The 27,646-nt window shown below is 55.0% G+C and overlaps 7 protein-coding genes and 1 non-coding gene across 8 annotated transcripts; 7 read left to right on the forward strand and 1 right to left on the reverse strand.

Moving 5' to 3' along the window:
• Positions 1–10,749: 10,749 nt before the first annotated feature.
• On the forward strand, positions 10,750–11,768 carry VDAG_06764 (FDD123 protein; the record flags this gene model as incomplete). The annotated part of the gene is made up of 2 exons (XM_009659468.1): positions 10,750–10,878; positions 10,929–11,768. 2 exons carry the CDS (start codon positions 10,750–10,752, stop codon positions 11,766–11,768), a joined length of 969 nt encoding a protein of 322 aa, XP_009657763.1.
• Positions 11,769–12,340: 572 nt separating this feature from the next.
• On the reverse strand, positions 12,341–15,552 carry VDAG_06765 (armadillo repeat protein; the record flags this gene model as incomplete). Its single annotated transcript, XM_009659469.1, has 4 exons — positions 12,341–12,556; positions 12,612–13,370; positions 13,425–15,205; positions 15,258–15,552. 4 exons carry the CDS (start codon positions 15,550–15,552, stop codon positions 12,341–12,343), a joined length of 3,051 nt encoding a protein of 1,016 aa, XP_009657764.1.
• Positions 15,553–16,401: 849 nt separating this feature from the next.
• VDAG_20185 lies at positions 16,402–16,490 on the forward strand. Its single transcript has one exon. It is a non-coding gene; the product is annotated as a tRNA-Lys (tRNA).
• Positions 16,491–17,440: 950 nt separating this feature from the next.
• On the forward strand, positions 17,441–18,806 carry VDAG_06766 (nuc-1 negative regulatory protein preg; the record flags this gene model as incomplete). Its single annotated transcript, XM_009659470.1, has 2 exons — positions 17,441–18,213; positions 18,278–18,806. 2 exons carry the CDS (start codon positions 17,441–17,443, stop codon positions 18,804–18,806), a joined length of 1,302 nt encoding a protein of 433 aa, XP_009657765.1.
• A 992-nt stretch (positions 18,807–19,798) lies between these two features.
• Positions 19,799–20,515, forward strand: VDAG_06767 (uncharacterized protein; the record flags this gene model as incomplete). Its single annotated transcript, XM_009659471.1, has 3 exons — positions 19,799–19,817; positions 19,903–19,987; positions 20,038–20,515. 3 exons carry the CDS (start codon positions 19,799–19,801, stop codon positions 20,513–20,515), a joined length of 582 nt encoding a protein of 193 aa, XP_009657766.1.
• Positions 20,516–21,033: 518 nt separating this feature from the next.
• Positions 21,034–22,080, forward strand: VDAG_06768 (60S ribosomal protein L15-B; the record flags this gene model as incomplete). Its single annotated transcript, XM_009659472.1, has 3 exons — positions 21,034–21,120; positions 21,286–21,442; positions 21,502–22,080. 3 exons carry the CDS (start codon positions 21,034–21,036, stop codon positions 21,867–21,869), a joined length of 612 nt encoding a protein of 203 aa, XP_009657767.1. The 3' UTR covers positions 21,870–22,080.
• Positions 22,081–23,828: 1,748 nt separating this feature from the next.
• VDAG_06769 (uncharacterized protein) lies at positions 23,829–25,040 on the forward strand (the record flags this gene model as incomplete). Its single annotated transcript, XM_009659473.1, has 1 exon — positions 23,829–25,040. One exon carries the CDS (start codon positions 23,829–23,831, stop codon positions 24,648–24,650), a length of 822 nt encoding a protein of 273 aa, XP_009657768.1. The 3' UTR covers positions 24,651–25,040.
• Positions 25,041–25,964: 924 nt separating this feature from the next.
• Positions 25,965–27,621, forward strand: VDAG_06770 (uncharacterized protein; the record flags this gene model as incomplete). The annotated part of the gene is made up of 3 exons (XM_009659474.1): positions 25,965–26,135; positions 26,235–26,714; positions 26,773–27,621. The coding sequence occupies 3 exons, from the start codon at positions 25,965–25,967 to the stop codon at positions 27,619–27,621; spliced, it is 1,500 nt and encodes a 499-aa protein (XP_009657769.1).
• Positions 27,622–27,646: the final 25 nt, after the last annotated feature.

Here is a 27,646-nt window from a genome sequence, read left to right on the forward strand (position 1 = left end):
GGGGGGGGAGAGAGGGGAAACCGGGATGCTGGTGGTGTGGACCACGGCTTGAGGGCGCGAGAGGCGAGAGTGAGTGGGAGGAAGTGCGTGGGAGGAAAGTGCGTGAGAAAGAGAGAGAAGGAGCAATGAGAGACCCAAGAAAAAATGGAGCCTTGTTCGTGGGTGCTGGGTGCTGGGTGCTGGGTGCTGGCCGCTGGCCGCTGGGTGCTGCGTAGGGAACTTCAGTACCTAGATGGCCAGGGGGCGGCGCTGAAGACCCAGAAGGGTGTGCCTCTGCTGTCACGGATTGGCTCGTGCCGGCCTGGGCACACCACACCAATCCCAACCCAACAGGTCAATCTGGTCCAGCCCGGGACACGGGCAAAGGCGACAGGCGGACCAGCGAACCAGCGAACCTGCCTTTGAGGGTTGGGAAGACTGCGGCAGTCCCAGGCCCTCGGGCTGGGAATCTGGAGCTGCCTCGCCCTTGCAATTGGGCGATGCCGAGATGCTTGCGGTAAGGGCCCTTTGTTCTACTTCTACGCCACCTCGAGATCACTGAACCGCTGTCGGAAGAAGAGTGAACACTGCTCCTCTCCTTCTCCTGGGAACCTAGGTACATGGTACGTTCGTCGTTTGGGCTGCAGCGCCTCGAAAGGCAGAAAGGCAGCGAGCCCTCGATGATACGATGATGAATGTCCGGCCCGTGGTGGCCTTGAGGGTAGGCAGAGTTACAGGGGGCGGTGCACTGGACAAGCTCTGTGGCCTTCCACTTCTTAGGCCCCTAGGTCCCTGAGCCAGGTGGATCAACCAGGCGGGTGACAGGGTCAGGGCTGTCTCCGTCTGTCGGGAAGAGGAAGCGCCCCGAGGAGAGGGTCGAAGGAAAAGCAAGAAAGCAAGGATGCTCGGTCATACTGCCAGGCGGAGATCTTGGCCCGTGGAGAGTGAGACCTAGAATACTCGACATCTCGACAGAACCACAGCCCGCTTCACGTACCCGGTGCCTGCCCAGCAGGAGTGTGACGATGTTCGCACTGTAAGAAGCGGGACACGGCTGCTAGATCGGCACTAGCGCGCACATGAGCCAGATGGGCGCGACGCTAGCTGGCACCACGGCCTTGGCACTGCTCCCACGAAGCAGGGGCCATGCCGTCGGCCAGCAAAGGACGACAAGAACGACAAGGACGACTGCCAGGGTAGCGTCCCATTCGCTTCGCGCCTCCCCACCACGGTAGCGGTTCATGGGTCCTGCCCGCCAGGGTCGTCGACTCCCTCGACCAATGCGGTGCCTTCTGATACGCCACCCACGCAAGGGCCTGGATGCTGGCTCAGCCCGCCCCTGCTCGCCCGTGGCCAACACTGTCCGCCGCCCGCCGCCCGCCGCCGCCAAATGCTCGCTGGACTGCGTGGCTGCTGTGCGCGCTCCCCGATGTCTGAGTTGTGTCTGACTTTATGCCCTACAGCCGCTGCATGTTGGCTTCTCCAGCATGTCTGTCTCGCCTTGACGTCCCACACCGGTGAAGACGCGAAAACGAATGAAAAAGAGAAAAAAAACAATGGCAGGCTCCAGGCCAGCGAAAAAGGGAGAGACGACCGACCTGTGGAAACAGGAATGCGGATTGCTACAATGCGAATCGTCCTGTTCTGACCGCCGAGACGTCATGAATCCCATTGCCGTTCAGTCATTTCCTCCTGCTTCCCCATCATACCGAGTCTCGCCCCTCCATCCCCGTACCCCTGTTCGTGCGGCGACAGAGTTATGCGACGATGCATCTGCGTCCCGCGATATGTCCACCATCGCCAACTGCATAAGTCATGTGTGTCTGACCTGCTCTGCTTGTGCTTGGGTTTTGTCAATTGGTTGGTGCGTGCGCTGCTGTCTCGCTGTCCATCTCAACCTAACCCGTCGCAGAACAGTGCAGCTCGCCGCCATGCCTACCGAGCACAGCAAACTCCAACGACAGCATTGGTTCACTACAGCACCTGAAAGTCTTGGGAGCGAAAAATACCATCCAGCGTTGGTCTGCGTGGCGAGTTCCACGGATGTCGCCCCAGTCCTTTTTCACCGGTCATATCCCTCAATTTCAAGTGTTTCGACTTCACCGAGTCGCTGATCTACTGCTTTCCGCGTTGCTTGACTCAAAAGTACGCTCGCTGTGGGGAATAACGAAGTCATTCCTCGCTTTGGCAGCCCAGTTGTCGACAGAGGGCTCTCCAGTTCCAGTGCGACTCTGCGGGCAAGGGTTCCTTTCGTCACAGTGGGACTCTCGGGTCATCATCTGGATCACGGAGCATTTTGCACGGGGTGGGGGCTAAAGGGGGGGGGGGGGGGATTGAAGGTAAATCGAGGGACCCTAGGTGTTCGGCATCCCCTGCCCGCTCCTCTTGTTCTCATGCCTCTACCGTTCTGCACATCACAGCGTGTGCGGCTTGTGCTGGGTATGCCGTGTCTCACCCTGAAGCCTGTCTCCTGGACATTGGGTCAGGGGGCGGGAAGACAGGCGAGAAGGGGAAACTGCGTCGCGGCAAGGAGGAAGCCGCGAAAGCCGTCGAGTCTAGTCTGGCGATGGCACGTACAGACAAAGGGGATCCCTGGTGTGGGAAGTCTCATCTGGCCGTCACTCCAGACGTTCTGTCCTGTTGATCTGGCTGAAAACAGAACCGGACGTCATGCACACTTGTTCTCTCTAGATCGATAAGCGCAAAGAAGGTGAGAGCGTTCCTCGTCGCATCGTTGAAGGCACGCGGCAAATGGGCCCGTTTGGCTGAGACATTCGTGAGCAGCGACGAACGATGATTAGAACGCGTGAGTGGCACGGAATCTGGCGCCCGCCCCGTCTGAACGTCTGCAAGTCGGAACGTGTGGTTTCTCCCACCATGCCCACCACACAGCACGCTTGTGTTGGATGTTTCTGCTGGTTGGCTGACGGCGCAACGCCAGAGCACCCTAATACTGCATCGAAGGCCTAAAAAGCTTGGGTGGATGTCCCCCCCCTCCCATGGACCTGGGTGCTGACTGGAGGGATTGCGAGGGTCTCATTTCTCTGCCCGCAGCTGGGAGCTTGAGCCACGCCCAAATTTGGTAGGGCCGGAATAAAACTGATAAATCCGGACTTCAGCAAGGGCCAGGTGGCTGGCGGACTGCTGGCTGGCTCGCTGTCCTAGACTGCATGGCTTTCCAGCTGTGTCGTAGTAAACAAGATGTTTGTTGAACAGGTATGCCCTGAATGAACAGAGTTATGAACGGGACAGCTGCTGACAAGGTGCTGGAAGCGAACAAGAGCACCATGAACGACGTCTCGGAATAACTGATCGTTGGTGTTTATGTCGAGGCCAACGTTGATGTGCAGCAGCATTCTGATCATGGCTCTCCGAGTGACCATATCCCCGGGTGTGATGCTTCATGCGAACGCTGCATGTGCGCAGACGCATTGGCAGCCTGTCAACCGCGACAGATGGGACGAGGTGTCTGTACCACTATGTGTCTGCTAGTGGTCTTGGTGCCAGTGCTTCAGCAGTTCTGATGCTTGTGCCAGGTGCTGGGACATGGCGGGCGCTGGGCGCTGGGCACTAGGCACTACGGACCTTATTGGGGCCACAACGGAAAGAGGGCGGGAAAGGCCCCCTTGGCGTACCGAACGTGCCAGGTTTGGGTTGGCAGCGGAAATCGCACGGCCCCATGGCGGCCGTCACTCTCATCGCTCCTCCGGCCCGTCGTGGTCCGGGCGTCATGGCTGGGCTATCCCAGCCATAGGAGCCATGGGAGAGCCTGCCTACCTGCCTTGCGAGTGTGATATGGGGGCCAACCTTGGCTTTGTGCCTTTGGCGCACTGTGTCAGTTCCACAAGTACCTCAGTTGAGACCCACTGTGACCACAGGCACTGACCATTACTGCCTTCTCACGCTGGTCGCTCCTCCTTCCTCTGGCTTTTTATGGTACTGTACATGTACAAAGGAAACATACAAGCGGCTCCACCTCTGCCCAGCCCAGGCGAGGCCGGGCAAGGCCAGGCAAGACCAGGCAAGACCAGGCAGCTCTGGTCGAAGATCATAGCTGTCCATCTACCGCTAACCTCAACCGTAACTCGACGTCGACTGTCTACCGCATGCGGCTCTGCCACCAGCTTCAATACCTTTCTCGTATTCTAGAAGCAAGCCAATTACCCATCTCCCAATATCCATTCATCATGAGTCGGCCCACGAAGAAAACGACAGGTCATATTGTCATGCCCTTACCACACAACCATGGACACAAAGGCCGAACCGGAAAGGCCAAATCGGCGCATACTCTAGCATCCGATTTCCCGCCTTCCACCTTTCCGTTTTCCATCCTCCAGGCCTCCGGGTCTGTATCGACCCAGGCAAATGGTTTCAGCGTCATCAGGCCCCCTTCCTTGAGACATGTGCCCAGCTGAAGACCGCCACCTTCACCACCACTTTGTTCCCCCTCAAGGCCCCTTCACTCATGCGGTCTTGGGGCTGAGAATCGACCTGCCAAGCCGTTCGATCGACCCGGCACCGCAACCTCACCCGACCATCCCATTGCAACGATGAACCAACCTCTGCATCTCATTCGCCCAGGCCTAGATGCGTAAGCCTGTCCAACGCCCGCCGCCACAGTCAACCGACAGCCACCCTATTGGCTTGCACTGCACTGCGCCCTGCTTCACTTGGGCCTCGCCTCGCAATGAGTTGCTCGCTTCTCGTCGCTACCAGACATCAGTGGCTCCCTCATTGTGGATGGACCGGGCGTACAGCTGTAGCCTCGCGCCATCACGGCGTCACGACACCGACCTCGCAGAGACCGCATATGCTGTGCGACCTTGTTTGTGCCGACATCATTTGATCTCTGCTGATGGCCTCGTCATCTTGCCCGCTTGTCCGCCGTTGGGCGGCATCAGCATGTCTCTTTCATCACTATATGTGAGGCCTCGGACCTCGTATCGGCACCTGTGGCCGGGACATTGGAGAACCAGTTGATCGCAGGCCCCGTCCCTCGAAAGTCGAGTGATCAGACCTGATGGGCTGCAGATGGCTGAGCAAGCAACAGCAGATGCCGTTCGAGTCCATGTCAACCCAATCATGTCTTCGCCACGGCTGGGGCCGCGCGAGAAGGGGCATTGCTTCATAGCGCGCTCTCACGATAGGATGCCAGACATCTCTTATTTTTGAGCCTCGCGTGCGTGCACAAGGTTCATGACCGCAGCCCCTTTGCCTACAGAGACTACCTCACAATGATCATGTTCTGTGTCATAGGAGAGAAAGACCAGCGTCGTCCCCAAGCACAGTCATCTCTCATTCAGTTCTCGTTGCCGTCGCCCACGTTTCAAAACATGTTCGCTACACGCTGCAGACCTCAAACAGACCGTCCCCGAACTGACGACAGGCAGTCCTGCTCTTTCTCCTCAACGCCGTCTTACCACCGACCTACTTGGCGCTGTTCTGGCTTGCTCTCTCCTTTTCACGTCTCACTGGCAAGTACTGGCTTCTGTCTCATGATCATCCGTGTTTCCAAGGGCAATCTGCAGCATCCCTATGTACAACGCAGATTCTTGTCACGCGTGGTGCCACCAACCTCGTTTACTGCCACTGTTTGGAAAATCATAGGGCGCAGTGAGGCCGATAGCTGGCAGGTGGACGCGATGCATCTGCCCTGGGGATCAGGGCGCGCGCATACCCGCTGTCCCCGCCTTGTGCTCCGTAAGATGGCGTGGGTTGACGCCGCATACTCGTCTCTGAGGGTATGACACGCTCTGCAGACGTCTCAGTGGTTTGTGTGTTGTAGGAAAGCCCACGCGTTGATGCTGTGATAATGACTGCGGCTGCGTATCAAATCCTCATCTCATGGCAGTCGGTCAGATGCCTTGACCTTTTGCCGTTCGGCATATGGATGTCTCATTCGATCAGTGTCCTCAACGGAAACCTTGGTCAAACTCCTTGGCTTTCTACAAACAAGTCCAGAGTCCATCCTAGCACTGCAAGGGTTGTCGTTGATGCCCCTTAAGTGCCTTCCTGCTTCACTCGCATGGGCCGCATACTCAATGTGGCTGGTATCATTACATCCACGCAATTGACGGACCTATGTAGCTCTTTACACAATCTTGGGCTGTAATAGTTTCTTTCTGAATTTATTCTAGTAGAGAAACGGAACTTGAATGGATGCGGCTCATTAGCTTGTTCCACTTGTCTGCGGTGAGGCTTTGGAAGACAGGCTGTCTTGCCAATTCCCTTCTTGACTGGGTTGGTCTGCAGTGCTGAACGTGTTGAAAAGAGTCAATCCGGCAGTACAGAAGCACGAGCATCGGCCAACCCCAGACGTCCGACCAGCTATTGTACCTTGGCCAACTATGTAGCATGTATATCCTCGGGTGCACTCAACCCGAGGTACATTCTATCAAGTCCGGTTGAAGCACATGCTAGATCATATATCTACTCTACTCTAGAATCACATTCCTCAGCCTTATGTGTCAATTGTCCCTTACACTGTCAGCAAGCCGGAGAGTTGGCGAGCATGGTATCGTGTCGGCATGTTCGCGCAAAGAGCTCTGCTCCTCTTGGAGTGACATGGCTGTTCAATAGATCAGTCGCGCTGATCCAGAGCTTGATTGATTTGGTCTTTCAAGGGGATACTTCGTCCAACTGGTCCAACTGGTGCGTCAGATGGTAAGACAACGAGATGTTGCGTCTGGTGGCCTCCGTCGATGAGCCGGCCCCTTTTGTGCCGAACGCCATGCGAAGTCCACAATTGACAGTTCACAGTCGATCAGCACCGATATCGTCTCTGTGACCGGACAGGTCAGAATCTGCACCTGTTTTACCGGGTTACCTCACTCTCACTAGTGAGATTCACGAAAGGTGGATCTTACCTCTCTGCGAGGCTTCATATATGGGATATAGGCGGGTACAGGTCAAGGGCTAGCGTGTCCGGCGAGGCAAGGTCTTCAAAGTTCTGTGCATTGACTTGAACCAGTTAAATCCTTGCGAGGGCGGATGTGCTAGACGTTAGAGGCTATCCTTGGGATCTACATCACTGCTTTCAAGGTGGTAGAAGAAGCCCCCGGCAATACGCATATCATCGCCGCCAGAGGCGAAGTGTTGGCGGCCGTTGTATTTTCAGGAGCTGCGGTCGAGGTCTTCAATATCTTGATCAAGTATCAGTATCGACACAAGGGTTCTTGTTAGTCAGTCCGTGATTTGAAGAGCAAAAGAAAGTCATCAACAAGCAGTCAATGCAGAAATACAGACGTAGAGGCAAAACTAGCTACTGTATGTCCATCATACGATTGCTACTCTGAAAGCAGGAACGTGGGTTGGTCGGTCTGTTTGGCGTACATCTACAACGCATCAACCCAAGTCTTAACTGTGCTGTCATCGACAACATTGGGAAATTTGTTGTCGGAGGGATGGGATCAGCAGAGAGAAGAGGTCTTCTACAGGCGCATTCGCGGTCAATTGTTGACAGAGGGTTAGATTGAATCTGAATCCTGGCTCACCGCAGCTAGGAGGGTCGTCCGCAGCCCTTAAATACGCGATGCCGTGGTCTTAAGCCTCTATATCAGCACTCTGAGGTCCCCTACTCCATGGCTCCTTAGGTGTCTCCTGTCATTTGTTCAAACATATAGTATCTCAAAATTGCCATGAGCCAAAGAAATAGCAACATGGATCACAGTTCTGGCATTTCTTAGGAGCCATTCAACGTTGAAGATCGGAGACAAACAGGAAGAGTGGCGTCATGGAGCAACCTAGTCAAGGGGGGAGCTCAAGTGCTCATCGGCAAGTCAAACACTTGCTTTTGATATTTTGAGGTTAACCTAGGCGAGGACTCTTTGTCTGTTTATCTGTTTATTAATTCTACCGAGGGAAAGCTTCAATTAGTAGTAATTGCACCTGCGTTATAGATGACAGCTCTTAGGCATGACCGAATTCTCTATTGTTTTCTGTGTTCCTTACCTACCCATAAGAAAAGTTTAACTTTTCCCAGCTCGTTTCAAATAACCTGTATCTAACATCTAAAACCTACTTCAGTCGTAGCCAAAAGCGATCGCGACTACATAACAGGAGCCGAGAGACTCTACAGTTTACAAATGTAACAGAGCCCTACTTGTTCAAGGCTGTAATTGACCTTGGGAGTTGCCCCTTTTCAACACCATTTCTGACACGCAAGTAATACTCCATGATGAAGTTTGTTGATAGACTATGGCCGTTTGATGGCGAGGGAATCGCACATTATGCGTAGTTAGGACAGTCTGTTGCATTTAGATCTTAGGGGAAAGCCAGACTACCCTTATCGGTAGTAACCTCGAAAATGAGCGCGTACATAGGGGCCAGTTGTTTCCCCAGTCACAAGTGAACGATAAAATCGCTACGTGATTTGTCAAGTTTACTCACTTTGGTTGTCTTCATCAGGAGTAGGTTATGTTCATCACTGTCGAAAACCAGCTGCCCGGATTCTGAAGCTGAACCCTCAATGCCTATGAGCCTGCCCACTTCGGGCCCCATTAGTCTTACGTGGAGGATGGAGTGAGCCTTGGTGCCATATGAATTTAATTGTGGTACAACTAGATTCTCGAGGCAATACTTGAATAGTCATTGTAAACAATATAGAGAGATAACCGGTTGACGTAATTCCGAACGCCCAAAGTAGGGTTGATGAGGCAAAGATAACAACGGTCAGTGTTGAAGAGGTCATATACACTTGAAAACCATGGTTGGAGTCAGTTGACACTGTCGGGGGCTGGAAGACTATGTGGAGGTTCAGATATTGAAGCCCGCAGGAGGATGTGAGGGAATGATCGAGGCGACAGCGTGGATTGGTCAGAGACTTTACTGACCAATCTATTCAGTCGGCGAATTCGGCCAATCCTCACTCTCATCAGTCCCAGTGTCCAGCTACTGTCTCGGTTGAACTTTGCGGTCTTATGCCAACGGCCTAGAAATATTGGGAGAACCCCACCGGCATCAACATAATACAGGTATGACGCAAGACGATGTAGGTCGGACTCAGTTCCAATCGTCACCGAATGCTTAACTTGTGGATAACTCGCCAGGGTCACATCCCGTAGTCCATCGAGACGCAAGTAGCCCCTTTGGAGGCCGCTGCAGCATGTAGTCCTTTCGTCCGTGTGCAGCTCATCAAATTTAAGCCAGACATGCCATGTCGCTGTGTCAGAGTAAAAGCCCGTGAAGGCATTGGGCACCGTTAAAGCAAAACTTGATACATCCAGGTCACACACTGCAGCGCGAAGGAAGGCACCCTCGTGACAGCACTGGCGTCTGTGATATGGTCAATACCCGGGTTTCGAGGCCGTAATTGAGCGTCATCCTGTCGTAGGCAGCTCGGGAAGTTCCGATGGCCCTGTAAGGCTGTCTTACAGCAACAACGTGAAGCCGGCTTCCGTACCCTCAGCGCCGCTTCTCGCCCTTCAGTGGTCTCAGAGGCCTGCCTCAGTGTCTTGGTTGCTTCACTCTGTCGTTGCTTTTGACGTGTCGTTCAATGACAAGCGAAAACGTGGCGGTCAATCTCGCCTCTGTGCTTGGGTATGACCTCATCATGATTGGGGTTTCTCTGTAGAGCCAGGATCCCTGGGGCAAAGGTCCTTGTCAGGCCGCGACATGAATGAAGTCTGCCCACCGATGGACGGATGGCCTTGTCCGATGGCTTGCCGATGGGGTGGAGATACTCAGTTATTCGGCCTGGACCGCAATACAGTGATGTCTGTCAGGAATGGCCATTTCCCAGTCACATCATCAGGGAGGCCACCCTGGGGGACAGGCCGTCTGTTGGAAGCAGATTGATTGGAGTCGCCGGTTTCCTCTCGCCGTCTCAGACGACAGGGCCCGGCACTTCTGTTCCTTCGACCCAACATGAAACGCAGCTGACAGGATGCGGCGTCGATCACTGGCAGGGATCTGGCCGATGGGCGTCACTGACTGGGGCACGGCGAACTGCCACTCATGTGATGAGGCTTGTTCAGCCTCTTTGAAAACCCAGGTCAGTCTGAGCCAAGATGCTCGGCCCCGTTGGTGATGATGATGGGTGGTGAAGGGGTAATGATGACCAAGGTGATTGCGTAGACAGAGAGGCCTCAATTTGCACACCTCGCCTTGACTCCTTGATTTGCAAAATGATGGGGTCATAAACGACACGAGGCAAAATGGCAAGACGGCGTGATACTTGCAGTGCATGAGTCGAGAAGTGCCTGCCAGCTTCCGATATGCAAAGGAATCACACGCAATCACACCTGAGGCACTGTAGATGTAGAAACCTGTGGGCAACGATTCACCATCAACATCCCGATGCTCAGGTCCTACCAATGGCCTGTGGTCCTGCCTTTCCCTGGTGCCGCAACAGCCGGCCTGATGTCTGTGAGCCGCAGCTTCCCGTTCCCAGGGCGTGTCGTTGCAGTGAACAGTGTCTTGGCACCCATCATCGTGTCTGCAGTGACAAGAGTCAAACGAATCAAGATGCTCTTCACCTTGTTGATGCCTCCCTGGTCAGGCAGGTGCACATTAGGCTTAGCCTACGTAACAACCACGGGAAGGAGCAGGCAAGACGACTCCCTCGGACCTCCGGCTCCTGCCCTTACCCTTGATATAAGGCCACCTCGCTGAGATTTCTTCTACTGAGATTTTCGCCCTTCCTCTTCTCAACATCAACAACACGACGCCAAATACGTTCTACTGCAGCAGAGTATCACCAAACACCAGACGTTCGCAGCAGCCCTTGACCACAACCACTCGTACGCCCCCAAACTACACAATATAATAGCCATGGGTGTGATCCTGGAGTCGCGCAACGATGCGCTTGACTACAACAACGCCTACACTGGCCAAGACCACCAGTCTGAGGGTGGCTCTAGCTGGCTGTTTGCCGTCACGGCCATCTTCTTTGTGTCCTTCGTATGTTTGCCTGGTCCCGGCGCCACCTTGCTTAGACTAACCACGATTAGCTCGCTGTCGCCGCTCTGTCCTTCAAGCCTCGCAATGGAGAGAGAATCTTCCACTACCTCTTCACCATTGCTCTTCTCACTGGCACGATCGCCTACTTCTCCATGGCTTCCGGCCTTGCCTACCGACTCATCTCGCAGGCCAACTCGGACAACAATGACATTCGCCAAATTTACTGGGGCAAGTACGCCTACTGGGCAGTAGCGTTCCCCGTTGTCATCACGGCGCTCGACCTCCTGTCTGGCGTCTCCTGGGCCACCATTGTCTACCACATCGCACTGTCCTGGATTTGGGTCGCCAGCTATCTCTTCTGCGCCTTCACCGACACGCACTACAAATGGGGCTTCTTCGTCTTCGGCACCTTGGCCTGGCTCCTGCTATCTCTTAGCACCCTCACCAGTGGTCGCCGCGCGCGTCCCGTCTCGGTGTCAGCGGCCACTACTTTGCTCTCGCCGGGTTTCGTCAACTTTCTCTGGTTCCTCTACGTTCTCGCCTTCGCTCTTACGGATGCAGGATACCAGATCCGTGTCCCCGGTACAAATATCTGGTTCGGTATCCTCGATCTGCTCCTGGTGCCTGTCCTTGCATTTGCCTTCATCTTCCTCAGCGGTCGTTGGGACTATGGACGCCTGAACCTGCACTTCACTCAATTCGGCCGCGTCCCTCAGCAACCTGGTACCTTCCCCGAGAAGGCAGCTCCTGGTGTCGGCGCCACTACCACGGGCCCTGCCGGCACTCCCGCTGGTGTCGGCTCTGGTGTTGGTCACCCTGGCGTTGGTAGCGACCCCGCCTACACTGGTAATCACGGTACCAACGCGACCCCTGTTCAGCAGGCTGTCTAAGCAACATCTGCCTGGGAAGCAGCATACACCAAATGTATCAACAGTACGCAGACGACAATAGTCATGACTTGCACATTAAGTTTTCGCGATCCGGTGTCCACTAATAACTTCGCTCTTAATGAAGGAGTTGGATCACGTCTATGAGGCCGGGTTCCCATTAGCTCAGTAATAATAGGCAACGATTAATGAACAATTGTACGACGAAACCAGACTATGACTGTCAATGAACATGTGAATATCTTGCTATCTATGTTTTAGATGTTTTTCAGTCTATTGAGAGAAAACTTCCTCTCTCTCTGTAACATGTCCCGACGACTGATGTGCCTGCCTGCATTCACAAGAATTCTAGCACACGCTAAAGCTAGTCGTAATTTTCATGAATCGACTCGCTTGACTGGATTCCTACTTAATACCATATACCCTATCAATAGATTCCATCAGACCGATTCACGCGCCCAACGCCATTGACTGCAGACCCTGCCCGGTCCCGGGGACGCATGGTCCCCTCCACCCTTGCCGAGGCATTCCACCATGCTGACGCCGCGCAAAGCAGACGCCGCCCCGGCAGCTCCCTAGAAGCTGAGCTGCTTCATCTGCCACACGGCGACCTTGGCGCGCTCGCGGACGTCGAGCTCCGGGTCCCTCTCGAGCAGGGTCTCGAGTTTGCCGAGCATGCCGAGCTTGCGCAGCTCGTGGGCGCGCAGCGCGCTGGGGCGCGAGTCCGTCTCGTCGTCCTGCCAGGTGAGGTTGCTGACGAGGTGGCAGAGCGCGACGCGGACCTCCTTGTCCTTGGACCCAAAGTGGGCGGGCAAGTAGCTTGAGGAGGTCGGTCTGGGCGATGACGAGCTGGCGGTGGCGCGGGGTGCTGGCGGCCATGTGCACGAGGATGAAGACGACGGCCTCGACAATCTTGGGCTGCGGGTAGAGGACGCGAGCGGCTTCGTTGGTGGTGACTGGCGAGCCGTTGCGGCGATGGGCCGCTGGGTGGAGGACCTTGGCCTGCAGCTTCTTGGCGAGTATGTCGAAGAAGCGGTCCTGGCCGAGTTCGGTGAACAAGTGCTCGATCATGTCGGTGGACTCGGTGGCCGGATCCGAGGAGGCAGGGGCTGCGGAGGCGCCGATGAGATTTCGGATGAAGTCGAGGCCTTGCTCCTGGATGGCAAGATCGTCGTTCCGTGCACGGCGCTGAGGGTTCAGCTCTGCGTCGCGGAGGATTGCTTTCTTGGTCTCAGCATGGACGGCCCAGGCGGCTGGTCGGCCGTGCGTGTCACGAGGAAGCCCCGTGGTGCCGTAGATTGACTTGGAGGGACCATCATGGCGGTCCATCTCTACATCTCCGTCAAGATCGTCGTCGCCACTGTCGACCTCACCCTGCGTGTCAGTCTTGGCGCGGGCGGACCACAAGGCGTCGTCTTCCGTGTCGTCGCAGATAAGGCGCACAAGCCATCCTGGCTCGAGCTGCTCAAGACATAACTTCTTGACGTCGGGATCGGCCGCATGAACAAAGTGCTTCAGTGCCCACAAAGCATTGAGTCGTAGTGCTGCTGTCTGCGAATGCGCATGCTCACAGAGGATTTTCATCACACCCCTTTCTGCAAGCATCTAAGTATGTGTCAGTAAGGACTCGTATGAGCGCGTCATGTTGATGAAGCTCACCTCACGCATGGGGCTGACCTCGGTGACCAGATTGCACATGGCTGCTGTAGCTGCAATCTGGACATCGACGTCGGGGTGTTTCAGATAACGGAATATCCGTAACGATACGCCATGGTCCACAAGTGAGGGGGTCAAGATGCTGACAGAACGCGAGTGCATGCGAACAGCGTGACAGGCGGCAATGATGACGCCCAATGTGTTGCTCCCATATCCAGAGGTTGCAGTGTCCGGGACGGGCCCGTCAGCTTCTTCGGGCTTGGCACGGTCCCTGGGGTTGGAAGGCTTGACGGGCGCTGTGGAGAGAGATTGGACTATCAAGGGAACGATGTCTGCATCAACGAATGCTTTGCGATACTCGTCTCTACCCGCCGCCAGAGCGCCTATGGCCTTGAGAACGGTCTCGCGCATCCTGATACGGTGTGCTAGTAGCGGAGGCTGGCCTTCGGCGCCGAGCCGGCATGAAGGTGAGCTGCTCTCTACGTCCATACCTGTGTCGGGGTTTGGAGACCATGGCCGCGCGAACGCCGTGGGCGGCACCGCTTCGTAGGCATCCTTCATCAACCGGCTCAGAATCTTGACTGCGCCGCAATCAAATGCCGCCTTTTGGAGTTGCTCACTGTCCGTGATGAGACGAGAGAGGACAGCTGGAGCTCGTTCGCGGATGGCCCATGACAGCGGAGCGGATGCATCGACCAGCTGGGATGTGCTGCAGGCCAGGTCGATAGCGAAGCTCGCCCGTTCATAGTGATGGAGCATCTCGCACAGGAGAGGCACGACGAGTAGACCGATGCTTGGCTCTCTGAAGGACCGCTTTCCAAGTCCTGACCTCACCAGAGATGTCAATAGACTGGTTGCCATCAGCCGCTCCAGGTCGCTTCGATTCCTGGACAAGGCAATGAGCCATGGAATGAGAGGGCTTTCGAGGTCTTCCGAATCGGACGTCCCATTCTGACCGGAAGGACCATGGCGAGAGCTGTTGGTTACAGGCAAGCCATCGCTGAATTTGCTCGACGCGGATCGAGAAAACGGCACGGCGCCCTCCCTAGACTCAGGCGAACCAAGAGAAGGGAATGTCCCATGTGAGGTCCCTCGCTGCTGATGGTATGGGACTGGTGGGAGCAGAGTATCCATGGCACCGATTTGCTTCAAGTCGCTAGCTGAGAGAGTGAACCAGGGACGAGCTGTTAGTGGGGATGGTGAAAACTGAAGATTGGGAAAGACAGCAAGAACGGGCGGCGAGCACAGCAACCTGCACGCCCTATATCGCGAATCCGACACGATAGTCGTCAATGCTTCCAGGGTGGATGCAAGATTAGATCCAGAGGGCGCCGGTTGGGGAATATATTCGGCTCTCCCATCCAACGCTTCTGCTCCCGGTATCACGTAACCATCAGCTACAGCGAAGCTGGCCAGCTCTTTGGCGAGCAGGTCCAGAACAGGCGAATCAGCCAGTGCTAGAGCGTGCTGTTCATCCTGGCAAAGGCGGCTGATCAAGGTGGTCACCAATGACACTGGCTGCTGTTTGACATTTAACCTCCATTGGCCCGCCTGTGCCAGAATATTTGCCAGTGTTTCAATGCTTTCCGGAGCAAAGATGGCGTCTGCCAGTATACGCAGCTCTGCAGGCGTGGAAACGCAAAGCGAGGCAGCTTCAGTCATGTTTACCAAGGCTCTCAGTGCCGTCGCAACCACCAGCGGCGGGTTGGTGTTGGGGCATGTATTGGCCAGCAGGGCGGGCAGGGCGTCGGCAGCAAGAAGGGGGTCGATGTATGATGGGCCGCCTGCTAACTGTCAGCAAGCAAGATTCGTTCTCGCCTAAGTCAATGCCCATACCATTGGCAAAGCTGGAGAGCACTTGTAATGCCTGTAACCTTACGTTCTCCTCCTCTTCTAATGCTAACGAGCCGGCGGGAGGTTGTGTACGCGCGCCATTGGCCTTGTTTGGCAGTCTGCTGGACTGTAGTATACTGACGATCGGACCAAGGGCGCCGAGCGCCACCCATGTTTCCTTCTTCCGAGTATGGCCTACGATGTCGTTTTTGAGTGAACGGAGCGCGTTCGTCTGCTCGGCGTAGGATCTTGCATTATGGATGTAGGCGAGAAGAGGGGGATCCGAGTCGCGTGCCATGGCAGGCTCTTGATCCGTTGATTGCTGCAGAGACGTCCTTTACGTTTGACAGACGCGTCGCACTACCTGTATCCAGTATCTTCGAATTGTGGTGTTGTCGTACTTTCGGCTAATGAGGGTCGGGAATGGGTTTGGGGTCGCTTCGCAAACAGCTGGAACTAAGCTGATTAATGCTGGTGCTCGATGTTTTACAAATGTCGCTGCTACTTCGTGCCAGATCAGGACTTGTTGAAAAACATGTGCGAGTTTTCGCATTCGATATAGTCGGTCGATGTGATGGAAGAAAAGTCGATGGTGGCGGTCGCACCTGGTTGGGTACGTTGAGTTGTATCTCAGTGACGCAAGGTCGATGGGGTGCCATCGCAACTCAAACAGACTTTAATCCTGGACCACCCCCACCGAGACTGAACGGCAGCGGCCCCACTCCATGTTGGCCCCAAGAACCCCAGATTTCGTGCTAATAACTCTGGGATTGAACAACCCTCCCTACCAACGTCTTCAACCTAGCGATGACAAGACATTTCTTGGCCTGAAGGCGTAAGAAAATTTATCCAAGTCACATAGGTAATTACCGGAGCTTTAATGAAAGTTGTACAGATTGAACCCTGTCCTAGACTGAACACTTCAGCCTTAATGAGGTATCAGATCGGACAACACATAGGATGCCTGTACTTGAGAAGAAATTTACGGGAACAGCAGTGCCTGCGGAAAATACTCATACTTCTCACAATGTCACGGTGAACCGAGTATAATCATGGCCCTAGGAAGCGATCCTTTTGATCGAGTATCCGTTGAAGGATCAATGCTACGTCAATATGATGATTCAACAAATTTGATTACGAGAAGTTGTCCCGGGTAGCTCAATTGGTTAGAGCTTTGGACTTTTAAGCATCAGCATAACAATCCAAGGGCTGTGGGTTCGAGTCCCACCTCGGGAGTCCTTTTTGGATGAGCCGATCGACGAGCGACTGCGTTTGTCTTACCCAACAATCCACTCTTTTGACAATGGTAAGCTTCCCATTTAGATAGACATCGTGTGAGGGTCTGCTATGCCCACCGTGGTGGGCACGTTCACTGCCCCTCCAGCCTTGATTTGCAAGTTTTTTTTTTTTTACGTGGGGTGCGATGGCATGCCGGAATAGCCGCATCGTCACTGTCGAGAGTGGGTGAACGAGTCGGCGCGTCTGATAACCGTTCGGAGCAGGGTTTCCAAGTGTCACTAATCGAGCATTGGGCAGAATTGGTGTCAGTCCCGGTTCCTCCCACAAATTGACAATCTATCTGTATGTCTAGCATGACCCTCACCAGCGAGACAATGTGTTGAGCTAGGGAAGAATATTGGCGGCACGTCTCAAAAGCACATTCAAATGGCCCCCGACCATCTCAAAGGAAACCCGAGATCAGATCTCGAGATGGCAACTTGGGGTACATAATCCCAGCCTGCTTAGTCGCCCAGTCGGTTCTAGCGTGCTGTCCTGTTCATCCAGTACCATCGCCGCATTGTGCCACGAGCCTGGCCTGTCTGGCAGGTCACCAGCCATGCCAAATTTCCGCGGTGCCGTGTGGGTTGACACCATGTGGAGTGGGGCGAATGGGGTGGCGGCAGGCCACCCCAGGCCCGCCGCGACCGCAAGTCGGTGGAGGGGCAGGCACGCAAGGACGCTGAAAGTTCGCAAATCCGACCTGGATCCCGCCCAGTGGGAATCTGGCACCCGCCGATCGACGCTCTTCTGTCTTGCCCTGCACTGCTTTGCTCGTTTTCCATCCGGGGGACTGTCCGATGCAAGCGCCTCTGCTTCATGCCCCTCACCTCCAAACTTTCCGCTTCTTTTCGACCTGAACAAGGGGCCTCTCGTCGACGGGAGCACCCCACGATGAATCGGCGAACATGTTGACAACATCCCCAAGGATTCACAGCTCCGCCAATGCCTCACCCAGCACTTTCCACTATGCTCCCACCCGCTCCTCGCCTCAGTCTCCTTCCTCCCGGCTATCGGCCTCCCTGACGCGACGACATTCTCGATCCCATTCATCAACAGAGTCTTTGTCTTCCACTTCGCCCACGCAACAGCAACAGCAACAGCAGCAACAGCAGTTACCGAAACCCAGCCAGACACAGCCGCAAGCACAATCCCCTCACTCGCAGCCCAGGCGGTATGTTGCGGTCGACGCAGGCACGCAATACTCTCCTATGGAAGTCTCCTCGGTCACTGCCGTCCAGGCGCGGCGCGGCGACACAACTCCGCCCGTCAACACACCCATGCCTCTCTCGCAGACCTCTGCGACTCAGCAGCCCGAACCGGCAGTAGCCTTAACATCAGTAGCACGGACCCAACAGCCCATACTCAACGAGCCCGCGTCACAGACGTCTGCACTACGGCAAGCCAGCGACAATACGCTGTCTCCCGGCAAGCGTCGCAAGTCGCAAGACCATGGCGCTCACGCGCAGACCGATCTTTCCAGCATCGCTGACACCGAGGCCGCCAACGCACCTAAGAGGCAGAGGCCGGCACCGGCGCCCCAGAAAGTCCTGCCTCTACGATACGAACTCGGCACGACCGAAGACATGGTGGTTCTGATCGCCCACATGCTCTCCGAGCTGATCGAGACCAATGATGCGCTTGCTCTACAGTCTGGGAATCTGACTAGGTTTCATTCCAGGTAAGTCGACCTATGCGCGATTACTTTGATTCCGAGTTGTGCACTCACACCAGTTGGCGCACAGAACCGCGCCGAGCATATCCGTCCTTGAGTACCTTAATCGGCTAGCCAAGCATGCGACATTGACGCCGCCGCTCTTACTGTCCATGGTCTACTACATTGATCGCCTCTGCGCCCTCTACCCCGAATTCACCATCAACACTCTCACGGTGCACCGCTTCCTCATCACTGCTGCTACCGTCGCCGCCAAAGGTCTGTCCGACTCGTTTTGGAATAACACTACATATGCGCGCGTGGGCGGTGTCAAGGTCGCCGAGCTCAAGCTCCTCGAGCTCGAGTTTCTATACCGCGTCGACTGGAAGATTGTACCGAACCCGGAGGTACTGGTGGCGTATTACCGCGGCCTCGTCGAGCGATGTCCAGGTTACGCTCTCGAGGGAGACGACCAAGCCGGTTCAAACACTGATGACGGTCCAAGTAAGGAAGAGGACGACTCCAGTGACATCTCGGACGATACCGACGAGGAGGAGAATAACGGGTCGCCTGGGGAGGATACGCCGGCAGACGGCCCTCCTGAGCGCAATAATGCATGATCAGCCTTCACGCTCTCCTTTCATAAGGGTCTCTTTTTTTTGTCTTCCGCGCGCTGGCTTCGTTCAGCGCGCATGGGGGCGTACATAGTAAGGGCATTGGGGCATCATTGCTTGTGGTTGAGGTTTTCAAGCAACATCGGCGTTTGGGGATGCCATATTGTCAGCATGAATTGAATTTTGTACGACGAGAGCATGCAAGGCACCCGGCCTGCAGGTTGGCCAATCTGTTTTGATTCCGTAAGTCTGACTGTCTCATACAGTCGGTCTTCGTCCACAATTATGCCAAGTTGTTTCTTGGGATAAGCGCCCTCGCTCCATTCATTCATATGATTGATACAGCGGGAGTAAGAGCACATATGCCGTCAGAGTGGTCTCGGTCTTCATGTCTGGCATATCTGATGTCACGAAAAGGGGACTTCTAGCATGCCAATCACGTTTGGGCAGGCGCGCAGTGGTAGCACCTGCCTTACCTTCTCTTGCCTACCTTAGGTATCTTCCTTCCACAGCTTCTCCAGATAAACCCCAACAAAAGCCACTTTCTGTGACTCGGTCGAATGTACACATGTATGCTCACAGCTTCTGTCAAGATACACCCTTCGTCAAGCAAGCTGGCGCGGTGGGATAGGCCCTGAACACCACATCACTACCTTGGCCCAGGGACAAGGCCGTGGCAGGGAAATAAACGAGGATGCCGCCGAGGAAGAAAGCGACCGCTAGGGGTCAGTAGTGATTCAACGCTCTCCCGTACGATGAGTCGATTCTGACTGGGCCAGCAGCCAAAGGGGGTGCCCCCTTGGAACCACTACCTGATAACAGTCGAGCTCGCACCTTGGCACGGGCAACGCTTCCAGGTGTATCAAGGGAATCAATCGAATCACAGGCGTACACGCTCACGAAACCCCACGACGTTGATGAAGAGCTTCTCGCGGATGATAAGAGTCGGTCAAGAAGAGGATACAAAGCTGGAACTAGGTCCTGGCGCGAGGATCATGATGACCCCTCTAGCTCCAAGTCAGTCAACCACGTGTCCGCACGAGGAGGCATGCGATTGATCACATCTCTAGCCCCCAACTATCTCATGACTTTCAGGAGAAAGGATCCTGGTCTGCCGATGTGCAACAGTGCACAACGACCATCTTCGAGGAGACACAGGAGGCCGTTGGCAAGTGGAAACAGAGGAGGTGAGCACCTTCGCACACATCTTCGTGGCTCTATATCTGCTGATACATAGCAGCACGGAACAAGAGGGAAAGGCTCTGGCTGTGCTGAGCCAGACCTATCCATCTTCAAGACCTCACCAGTCTTCAGTCGGAGATGCGAGGGCGAGGCCTGAGCTCTACACCGTCGGCACTCGGGTTATGCAACGATGTCATCAACTTCTGGAGCTCTACCGTGAGTTCAACACGCAACTAGCGGATGACAGCGATGATATAGACGACCCCCAATGGCTGCACGATGCCGAGCGCATGTCAGAAATGCTCGAACGCGGTAATCAGTTTGGCAAAAAATTGGTGGGCACGATGGTGCAGCCTGTTTTGCAGCCACGCTTGCCAATGGTAGATGCTGAGAACGCCAAAGACACAGACTTGATGGCAATCGAGATGTTCGATGGCTTAGAGGCGCTGTTGGATGACACTTGGGGACGCACTGCCAGGATGCATCTGGATGCATTTGAGACTCTTCTTAGTAAGGAGGCCAATCATTTATGAGCAGGACGCGCACAGCTCCAGGTGTACAATGGGCCTTTCAACAATCGAATGGATCGTGAAGAGAAATAATAAAGAGTCTGCTCCCCTCCTGTAACTTGCAACCTGTTTAATGACCCGGTCGAGGTGAGAACTCATTGCAAAGAGTGCAAGGTCAGGATAATGCCAAGTCCTGTCGGTGAAACCCTTGGTGCCCCTCCTCTTGACCGAGGGCCGACCCACTCTGTTTTCTCGCCCGTATGCCACGGGCTCGGGGCAAGTTCTGACCCGCTAGGCCTAATATGACCTAGTGTATCGCTTATCCCACAAACCGCCTCAATTCCATTTTCCTCACCTTACCTGTGTGCGAACTTTCTCTCCCGGTCCCTCCTGTCCAAAATTTCGACGACCATCACGACAACACCCTCTCCGCGGCCGGATTTGACGTGAAAAGCTGGTTTGTTCAGTCCTTCAAGCACCTTTTGTGGTATTCGTCTGCCACTCCGACACTCGCGGCTAACCTTTGTCCTCGAACAGCCAAAATGGGTGCCCTTAAGTACGTCGAGGAGCTTCAGAAGAAGAAGCAGAGCGATGTTATGCTCTTCCTTCTCCGCGTTCGCTGCTGGGAGGTACGATGAAACCCGAATACTCTACAAGGCTGTGGACGGGAACAATCTTCTGGCTGGCCTGTCGTAAAGGGAATTAATTTTTCCTCATCGGCGGGCCAGGCATTTTGGGCGTTCCCGTCTTTGCTATACACTCGTTGAACATTTGCTGAGAGTGCATCAATATAGCTCCGTCAACTGAACGTCATTCACCGCGCCTCGCGCCCCTCGCGCCCCGACAAGGCCCGCCGCCTCGGATACAAGGCCAAGCAGGGCTATGTCATCTACCGCGTCCGCGTCCGCCGTGGTGGTCGCAAGAAGCCCGCCAAGAAGGGTGCCACCTTCGGTACGTTACCTCGGATGTCAGGAGATGTTGGGATGGTAGATGGCTAACACACAATGCAGGCAAGCCCACCAACCAGGGTATCAACCAGCTGAAGTACCAGCGCTCGCTCAAGTCGACCGCTGAGTCCCGTGTCGGCCGCCGCTGCGCCAACTTGCGCGTCCTCAACTCCTACTGGATCAACCAGGACTCGACCTACAAGTACTACGAGGTCATCCTCGTCGACCCCCAGCACAAGGCCATCCGCATCGACCCCCGCATCAACTGGATCGTCGCCCCCGTCCACAAGCACCGCGAGGAGCGTGGCCTTACCGCCACCGGCAAGAAGTCCCGTGGTCTCAACAAGGGCCACCGCTACAACAAGACCAAGGCTGGCCGCAGAAAGACTTGGCTCCGCCACAACACCCTCTCCCTGTGGCGCTACCGGTAAGCTCGCAGCCATGGCTGCTAGCGAAACGGTTGTTCCGGGTGGTGGAAAAGGCTGTGTGCCGGTTCATGAGGATGGCCATGGTGTTTACCGCGCCTGGATGATGGTACTACGACATTGGCTCCTGCTTCTGGCCCTTGATATCATGCGATGGAGTGGCCCGGCTAGGCCAGGAATTCAGATACTCGGAAAATGAGATCCCATTCTGAGGCGTTCATTGGCTTCGGTTGTTTTAAATCTGTCGTGATGTTGGTGAACGTGACGGTGGGCTCGCATGTTTATTTGGTCGAGGTTAAGTCTACTCAAATGACGTTGACTGCATGAAAAGAACAAGCTCGCCGTCAAGGCGCTACTGCTGCACTTCATGATCGAGTGGATGCGTCTTTGATGTGTGCAGGGTTTTCCAACAATAGCAGTGTACCGCGGCTGTTGAACCACACGTAGCCGATAATAGATCCATTTAGAAATTTGCAAGGCTCGAGCCACCTGAAATCTCAAGTGCCGCCTCGAAGCGCCAGCTCTTTAGCGCCCTGAGAAGAGGATCTCATGATCTCGGCAAGAATATTTCACAGCGAAAAGAGCACAGTGTTCATGCATGAGCATGCCCCAAGGCAAGTGCCCGTATGTCATTCACTCTTCGACCCGCGATCTGATCCTGATTTTTTGTCAAGCGTGATTCTTCGGTCGTCTGTCCCAGGTTGTCGCACAAATTGAGGCCAGAACAGACAAGGGGGGGGCAAGCCGCTGCACCATGGCATGGCTGAGCTAAGCTTCGGTTCCCGATGCGGACCACGGGAGTTCTCTGGCACCTCTCCCATCAAATTCCGGGGCCTTATGGTGGACGTGAATTGTGGCATGCTGTGCTTCCATCATCAGAAGCTCGGAAATATCTGCTGCATGATGTGGTTGAGGTTGGGTTTTTGGCCGGCGGTTGCGGTCGTCGGGCTAGAGCCGGACCTGAAACGAGATGCATGGAGCTGACATCCAATCACAACCACGCAACCGCTCAATATGAGTCTTCTTTCGACGTCGTCCCACGTATCCCTTGTCAATCCATTTTGCCCAGAGCTTCAACCTGTCGAAGACGGGCCAGGTACCGATGACTCGATTGGTCGACAGCTCTCCACGCTCTTCTCAGCTTCTCATGGCTTTTGGCCGCACCTTGCTGCCTTTGATCATGCGAATAACTTGCTGTCGAGTCGAGATCGGTTCCTCTGCCTCACAGCACGCGCCGACATCGACCATGCCCGGACTCCGAATGCCTGGGAGTGACTCAAGCGGAAGCATCGAACTTGCGAGCTACCGCTGAAGTGGGCTCTAGAACGCGTCGGACAGGGAGTGCAGCGAGCCTGACCCGGACAATACCCCTGAGGCTTTCGGCGACAGTTGTTTCGCGCCGCCAAATTGATTGGACGTGACGTGCTGAAAACAACTTGTTCTTCTTCCTGGTTGTCTCGATTGCAGAGCCTGGCCCCGAATGAGACTGCGTCCTGAACAATAGGCATGAACTCTATTAAAGGCAGCGACTCCCTTTGTCTCCTCTTGGTGCCTGCCATCACGACAATTCCTTCCCACTGCCTTGCAAAGAAAGGTTCTTGGTCTATTCACGACCTGAACAATGCACTGATCTACGACAATCTTTCCTTCGACCTCTATTTCCTTATTGTACAGCTGACCCATAACCTTCTTTGAGATTGCCATTGGACTGGCTTCCAATCCTCTCTCTACTTTGAATTTCCATAACCTTCACCTTGGCTTCCAAAACGTTCACTATCATTTCAATCACCATCGACCAACCAAGAACTGCAGTACAGAAAAGTATACTGAAGCATACCATCGCTCCCCAAACCATCTGTTAGGTGACTCGTCTGTACACTCAATATCGTAAGGTACCTTGACTCCAGCGCTGCATGGCCTGACTAACATGCCAAAGACCCGCTACATCCTACCAGGCCTTCTAAGATGTTTAATCTTTCCGAGAACTCCCGTCTGCGTGGCTCAGGCCACCTGATCCTCAATGTCTTCCGCGCCTTCAACATTATAGGTCTGCTCGCCGTTGCCACCGCGAGTTGGGTCCTCATTGTCATGTCTGGTCTGACGGGCAACTTTTTCTTCTTCGAGGCTGTCTCCCATGCCTTCACCTCTGCCACCGCAGCTCTCCTAATCTGCTCGGAGCTGAACCTCTTCAAGCGCTACTTTGCCACACGCTGGCCCGTTCTCTCCCCCTACCACGGCCTAACCTGGCTCGGCATCGCCATGGTGGTGATGGGGTGCCACATTCTGGGGAACCTCAACCGTCGTTCTGTCACCTCCAAGAACATGGGCCCCCATCTGTGGCGCCTCGTTCTTGCGGCCGGTATCCTCTCCATAACTTTCGGCTTCTTCAACATTGTCTCTTCTCTGGTCTTCCGCGACTCAGACAACGGCATCACCGCCCGCAACATCCGCAGCGACGGCGCCATCGCGACCTCGTCCACAAAGAACTCCTTCACCGACGCCTATTCTACGCGCTCCAACTCAGTTCGCAACGAAAAGTCCTTTCGTCGACTCACGCAGAAGATCGCCCCGTGGGCTGCCAGCGGCAAGCTCAAGATCAGCAAGCCCATCCGCGTCGCGGACGATGACGTCGAGGCGAAGGGTCACGACGACCAGCATAGCAACCCCTATCCTGAGGACAGGTCGAGCCCCATCATGCCCGATGTTGCACGTCCGCCGACAGCGCTGCATCCCATCAACACTCGCTTCACGAGCTATAGCGAGGCGAGCCACATGAACCGCTTCTAGACGAATGGCCGGGGGAGAAGGAGGGGACGGGAGGCTAGTGAAACGGCGTTCAGGACATTGGCTTTCTTTGATAGCGTTGTACTTTTTACAGAATACCCAGAAGGCATGGGGTGTGCTTAATTCCGCTGCTCTTGAGAATAGTAACGTCGATTTAGACTTGAGTCATTCTCTAGATTCCTGTGTTGAGCTCGATGGTGACTAGTTTCGATGGGTGTCCTACCAAGCCTTTGCAGTTCCCATAATCAAGTGGTGTACAATGCTGAAAAAGGTGGTATTCCAGTGCTGACGCTTCGGCAGAGAAAAAAAGGTAGGAGGTGCCCTCTGCGTCTCCTGATTTTTAATCTTGTCATACTCCAATAACCAGGTTCGACATCTTTTGACGCTCGAGACGTACAAGCTTAAATACTGGGCGCCAGCTTGTCAAGCGCTGCATAGCAAAGGCATATATTGCGCCACGAAAGCACAGTGCTTGAATTTTATCAAGAAGTATACGCACTGTATGCACGATGTCCATGGCCGCTCACGTGATGTGCGCACGGCAAAGCAAGTCGACAGCAGGGCGGATCAAGTTAGCGTCACCTGCTCCATCTGTGTCTGCGACTGATCAGGTAGCTGTCGCTACTCTAACTTCTTGCGACGTCTGCCTCCACTTCCATTCTTTCAACCTCGACAGCTAACCCAACAGCATCCTTTCACTTCCACTCGCCTCAAGCACCGACGCGGCTGTAGCTGTAATTGTGCTCGCTGTTGTGTAATAGCGGCGCTCCTATTATTGAGCCATTGCTTTTCGGCAGGCATCCTACGTCGACTTCCGATCCCGACACGATCTGCCACTCACGCGACCCTTGCTTGCGCCTTCCGACTCGAAGCTCAACAACTCCGTCATCTTGACAACCTCTCCGAACAAACAGCCGCAGGGTGATTCCCTGTCGGCATCTTGTTGATCTGTGTGGACTGGTTAGGCTTCTGCGGTGGTGATTCGATCAGGAGGATCCGGTTGGACGCAAGAATTGAAGCAAGCAAGCAAGACTCTGCGCCCTGTTCCACGTTCTCGTCCCCAATAAGGCCGCTCGTTACTGTGCTGCTAGAGGGCGCCATCGCGCGTTCTTTCTCTTCCATACAAAATAGGCTGGAGATCTTCCTTCCTGCCAGTGTTTTCGGTGATCACAGTTTACGTGTTTTCTGGCTCGCCCAGTGGCAGGATTCGTTGCCAACTGGCCAACGGCCATTTAGCGTATCCTGAGCAAGCAGCGAGTTGCAACATAGCAAGCATCACTTCTGATTCTTGGAGAGCGTGTTTCCGTGCTCATCGCCATGTCCCACAACGAACAGTCGGGGGCCGACGTGGCGGAGGACTACAAGCAGGCTTTGGAGGATCTGAACTCAACCAACAGGGCCGACATCAGCACGTTGACGACCATTGCACGAGAGAATACCGAGCACGCCCAGATCATCACAGATATTCTCCAGAGGCATATCATTAAAGTAAGCTGCAAGCCATACCTTGCGAAATTGCGCAGACTTTTTGCGCTTCAATCGCTGGTACACTTGGCCTTGAACCTACAATGCTGACGTGGTCCGCAGGCACCGGCGCACAAGAAGCTGCCTGCTATATATGTGCTCGATTCAATCGTTAAAAACGTCGGCACACCCTACACTCTATTCTTTGGAGCTCAGCTTTTCCAGACCTTTATGGAGGCCTATGCTGCTGTGGACGGCCATGTCCGTCGCAAGATGGAGGAGACACTGCAGACGTGGAAGCAACCTGTGCCTCAGTCGCTCGACGACAGGCCTGTGTTCCCGCCAGAAGTCACGAAGCCGATTGAGGAATCGTTGAACAAAGCGCGGAATTCAGCTTTGGCTCTCCAGGCGCAAGGTCGTGGACACCCCGTGGGTAGAGCCCGTGGCGCAGGAATTCATAGGGCAACGCCGACACCACCCGGCATGAGGCCAGGATCGAGCCAGCCCGGATATCCTGGCCCGCCACCTCATGCACAACAGCAACAGCTCAACGGTAGCCGGCCACCTAGCGTTCAACAACAGCAGGCACCGGCACCCTATCCCGTAAGTCATCCTGTGAAACAGAATGCCGCACCATTTTTGCTGACCGCTCAACGCGCAGCCACCACAGGCATATGGCGGCCTCCAGCCTACTGCTGGTGCCCCCACACCGTTCCAGGCGTCGCCGTCGCAGCATAATTCCGTGAACATTGCCGTGTTGAAGCATGACATCCAGGAGCTCATCACCGCCTCCACGTTGGAAGCGGCGCAGTATCCGCACGATGGGGTTATTAAGGCGAGGCTGCAGGGGTTGCATGATTTACAAAGGTTGCTTCAAACCCAGGACATGCCGCAGGATCATTTGATCCTCATTAAAAATCAAGTAGCCGATCTCGCTTTAAAAGTGAGGCCACAGTCGGTCCCAAGCTCTGCCCCTATTGCTGCTGCTACGCCCGTATCATACCACCCACCGCCGCCTGCACCCGTGGCGCATATAGCGCCGCAGCCAGCCTCAGTCACACTTGATTCTCTGCTTGGCCAGGGCGCGCTGGCGAGTCTCTTGGCTCGACAGTCTGCGACGCCGCAGGCGCAAACGCCGGCGCCAGCTCCGCCGCCTTACGCCGGCATGCCGATTCGATCGCCTCAGCCGCCCGTGGCCGTGCCGTCACGACAGCCTAGCGCGGCACCGACCCCGGATCCGATGGCGTTGCTCGCCGGTCTGCGCATGGCCGGTCTCCTGGGCGGCACGCCTACGACTACACCGCCGGTACCGACACCAATACCCAACCTGCCACATCCTGGGCTGCCTCTGCCATCGCTCGGGGGTGTCCCTCCTCCACCACCCCCGGGAGGGATACCGCCGCCAGGGGCCGGCATCATACCTCCAAACATCGCGAGTTTGCTTAGCGGCAGTAATCTTCCGCTGTCCGTGCGTATGATGGACCAATACAGCTCAATTCAACGTCACTAAAGCAAGAGTATGTTGTATCCTTTAC

The sequence above is a fragment of the Verticillium dahliae genome, genomic scaffold (genome assembly GCF_000150675.1).
Source record: "Verticillium dahliae VdLs.17 supercont1.14 genomic scaffold, whole genome shotgun sequence".
In the NCBI taxonomy this organism is placed as follows: domain Eukaryota; kingdom Fungi; phylum Ascomycota; class Sordariomycetes; order Glomerellales; family Plectosphaerellaceae; genus Verticillium; species Verticillium dahliae.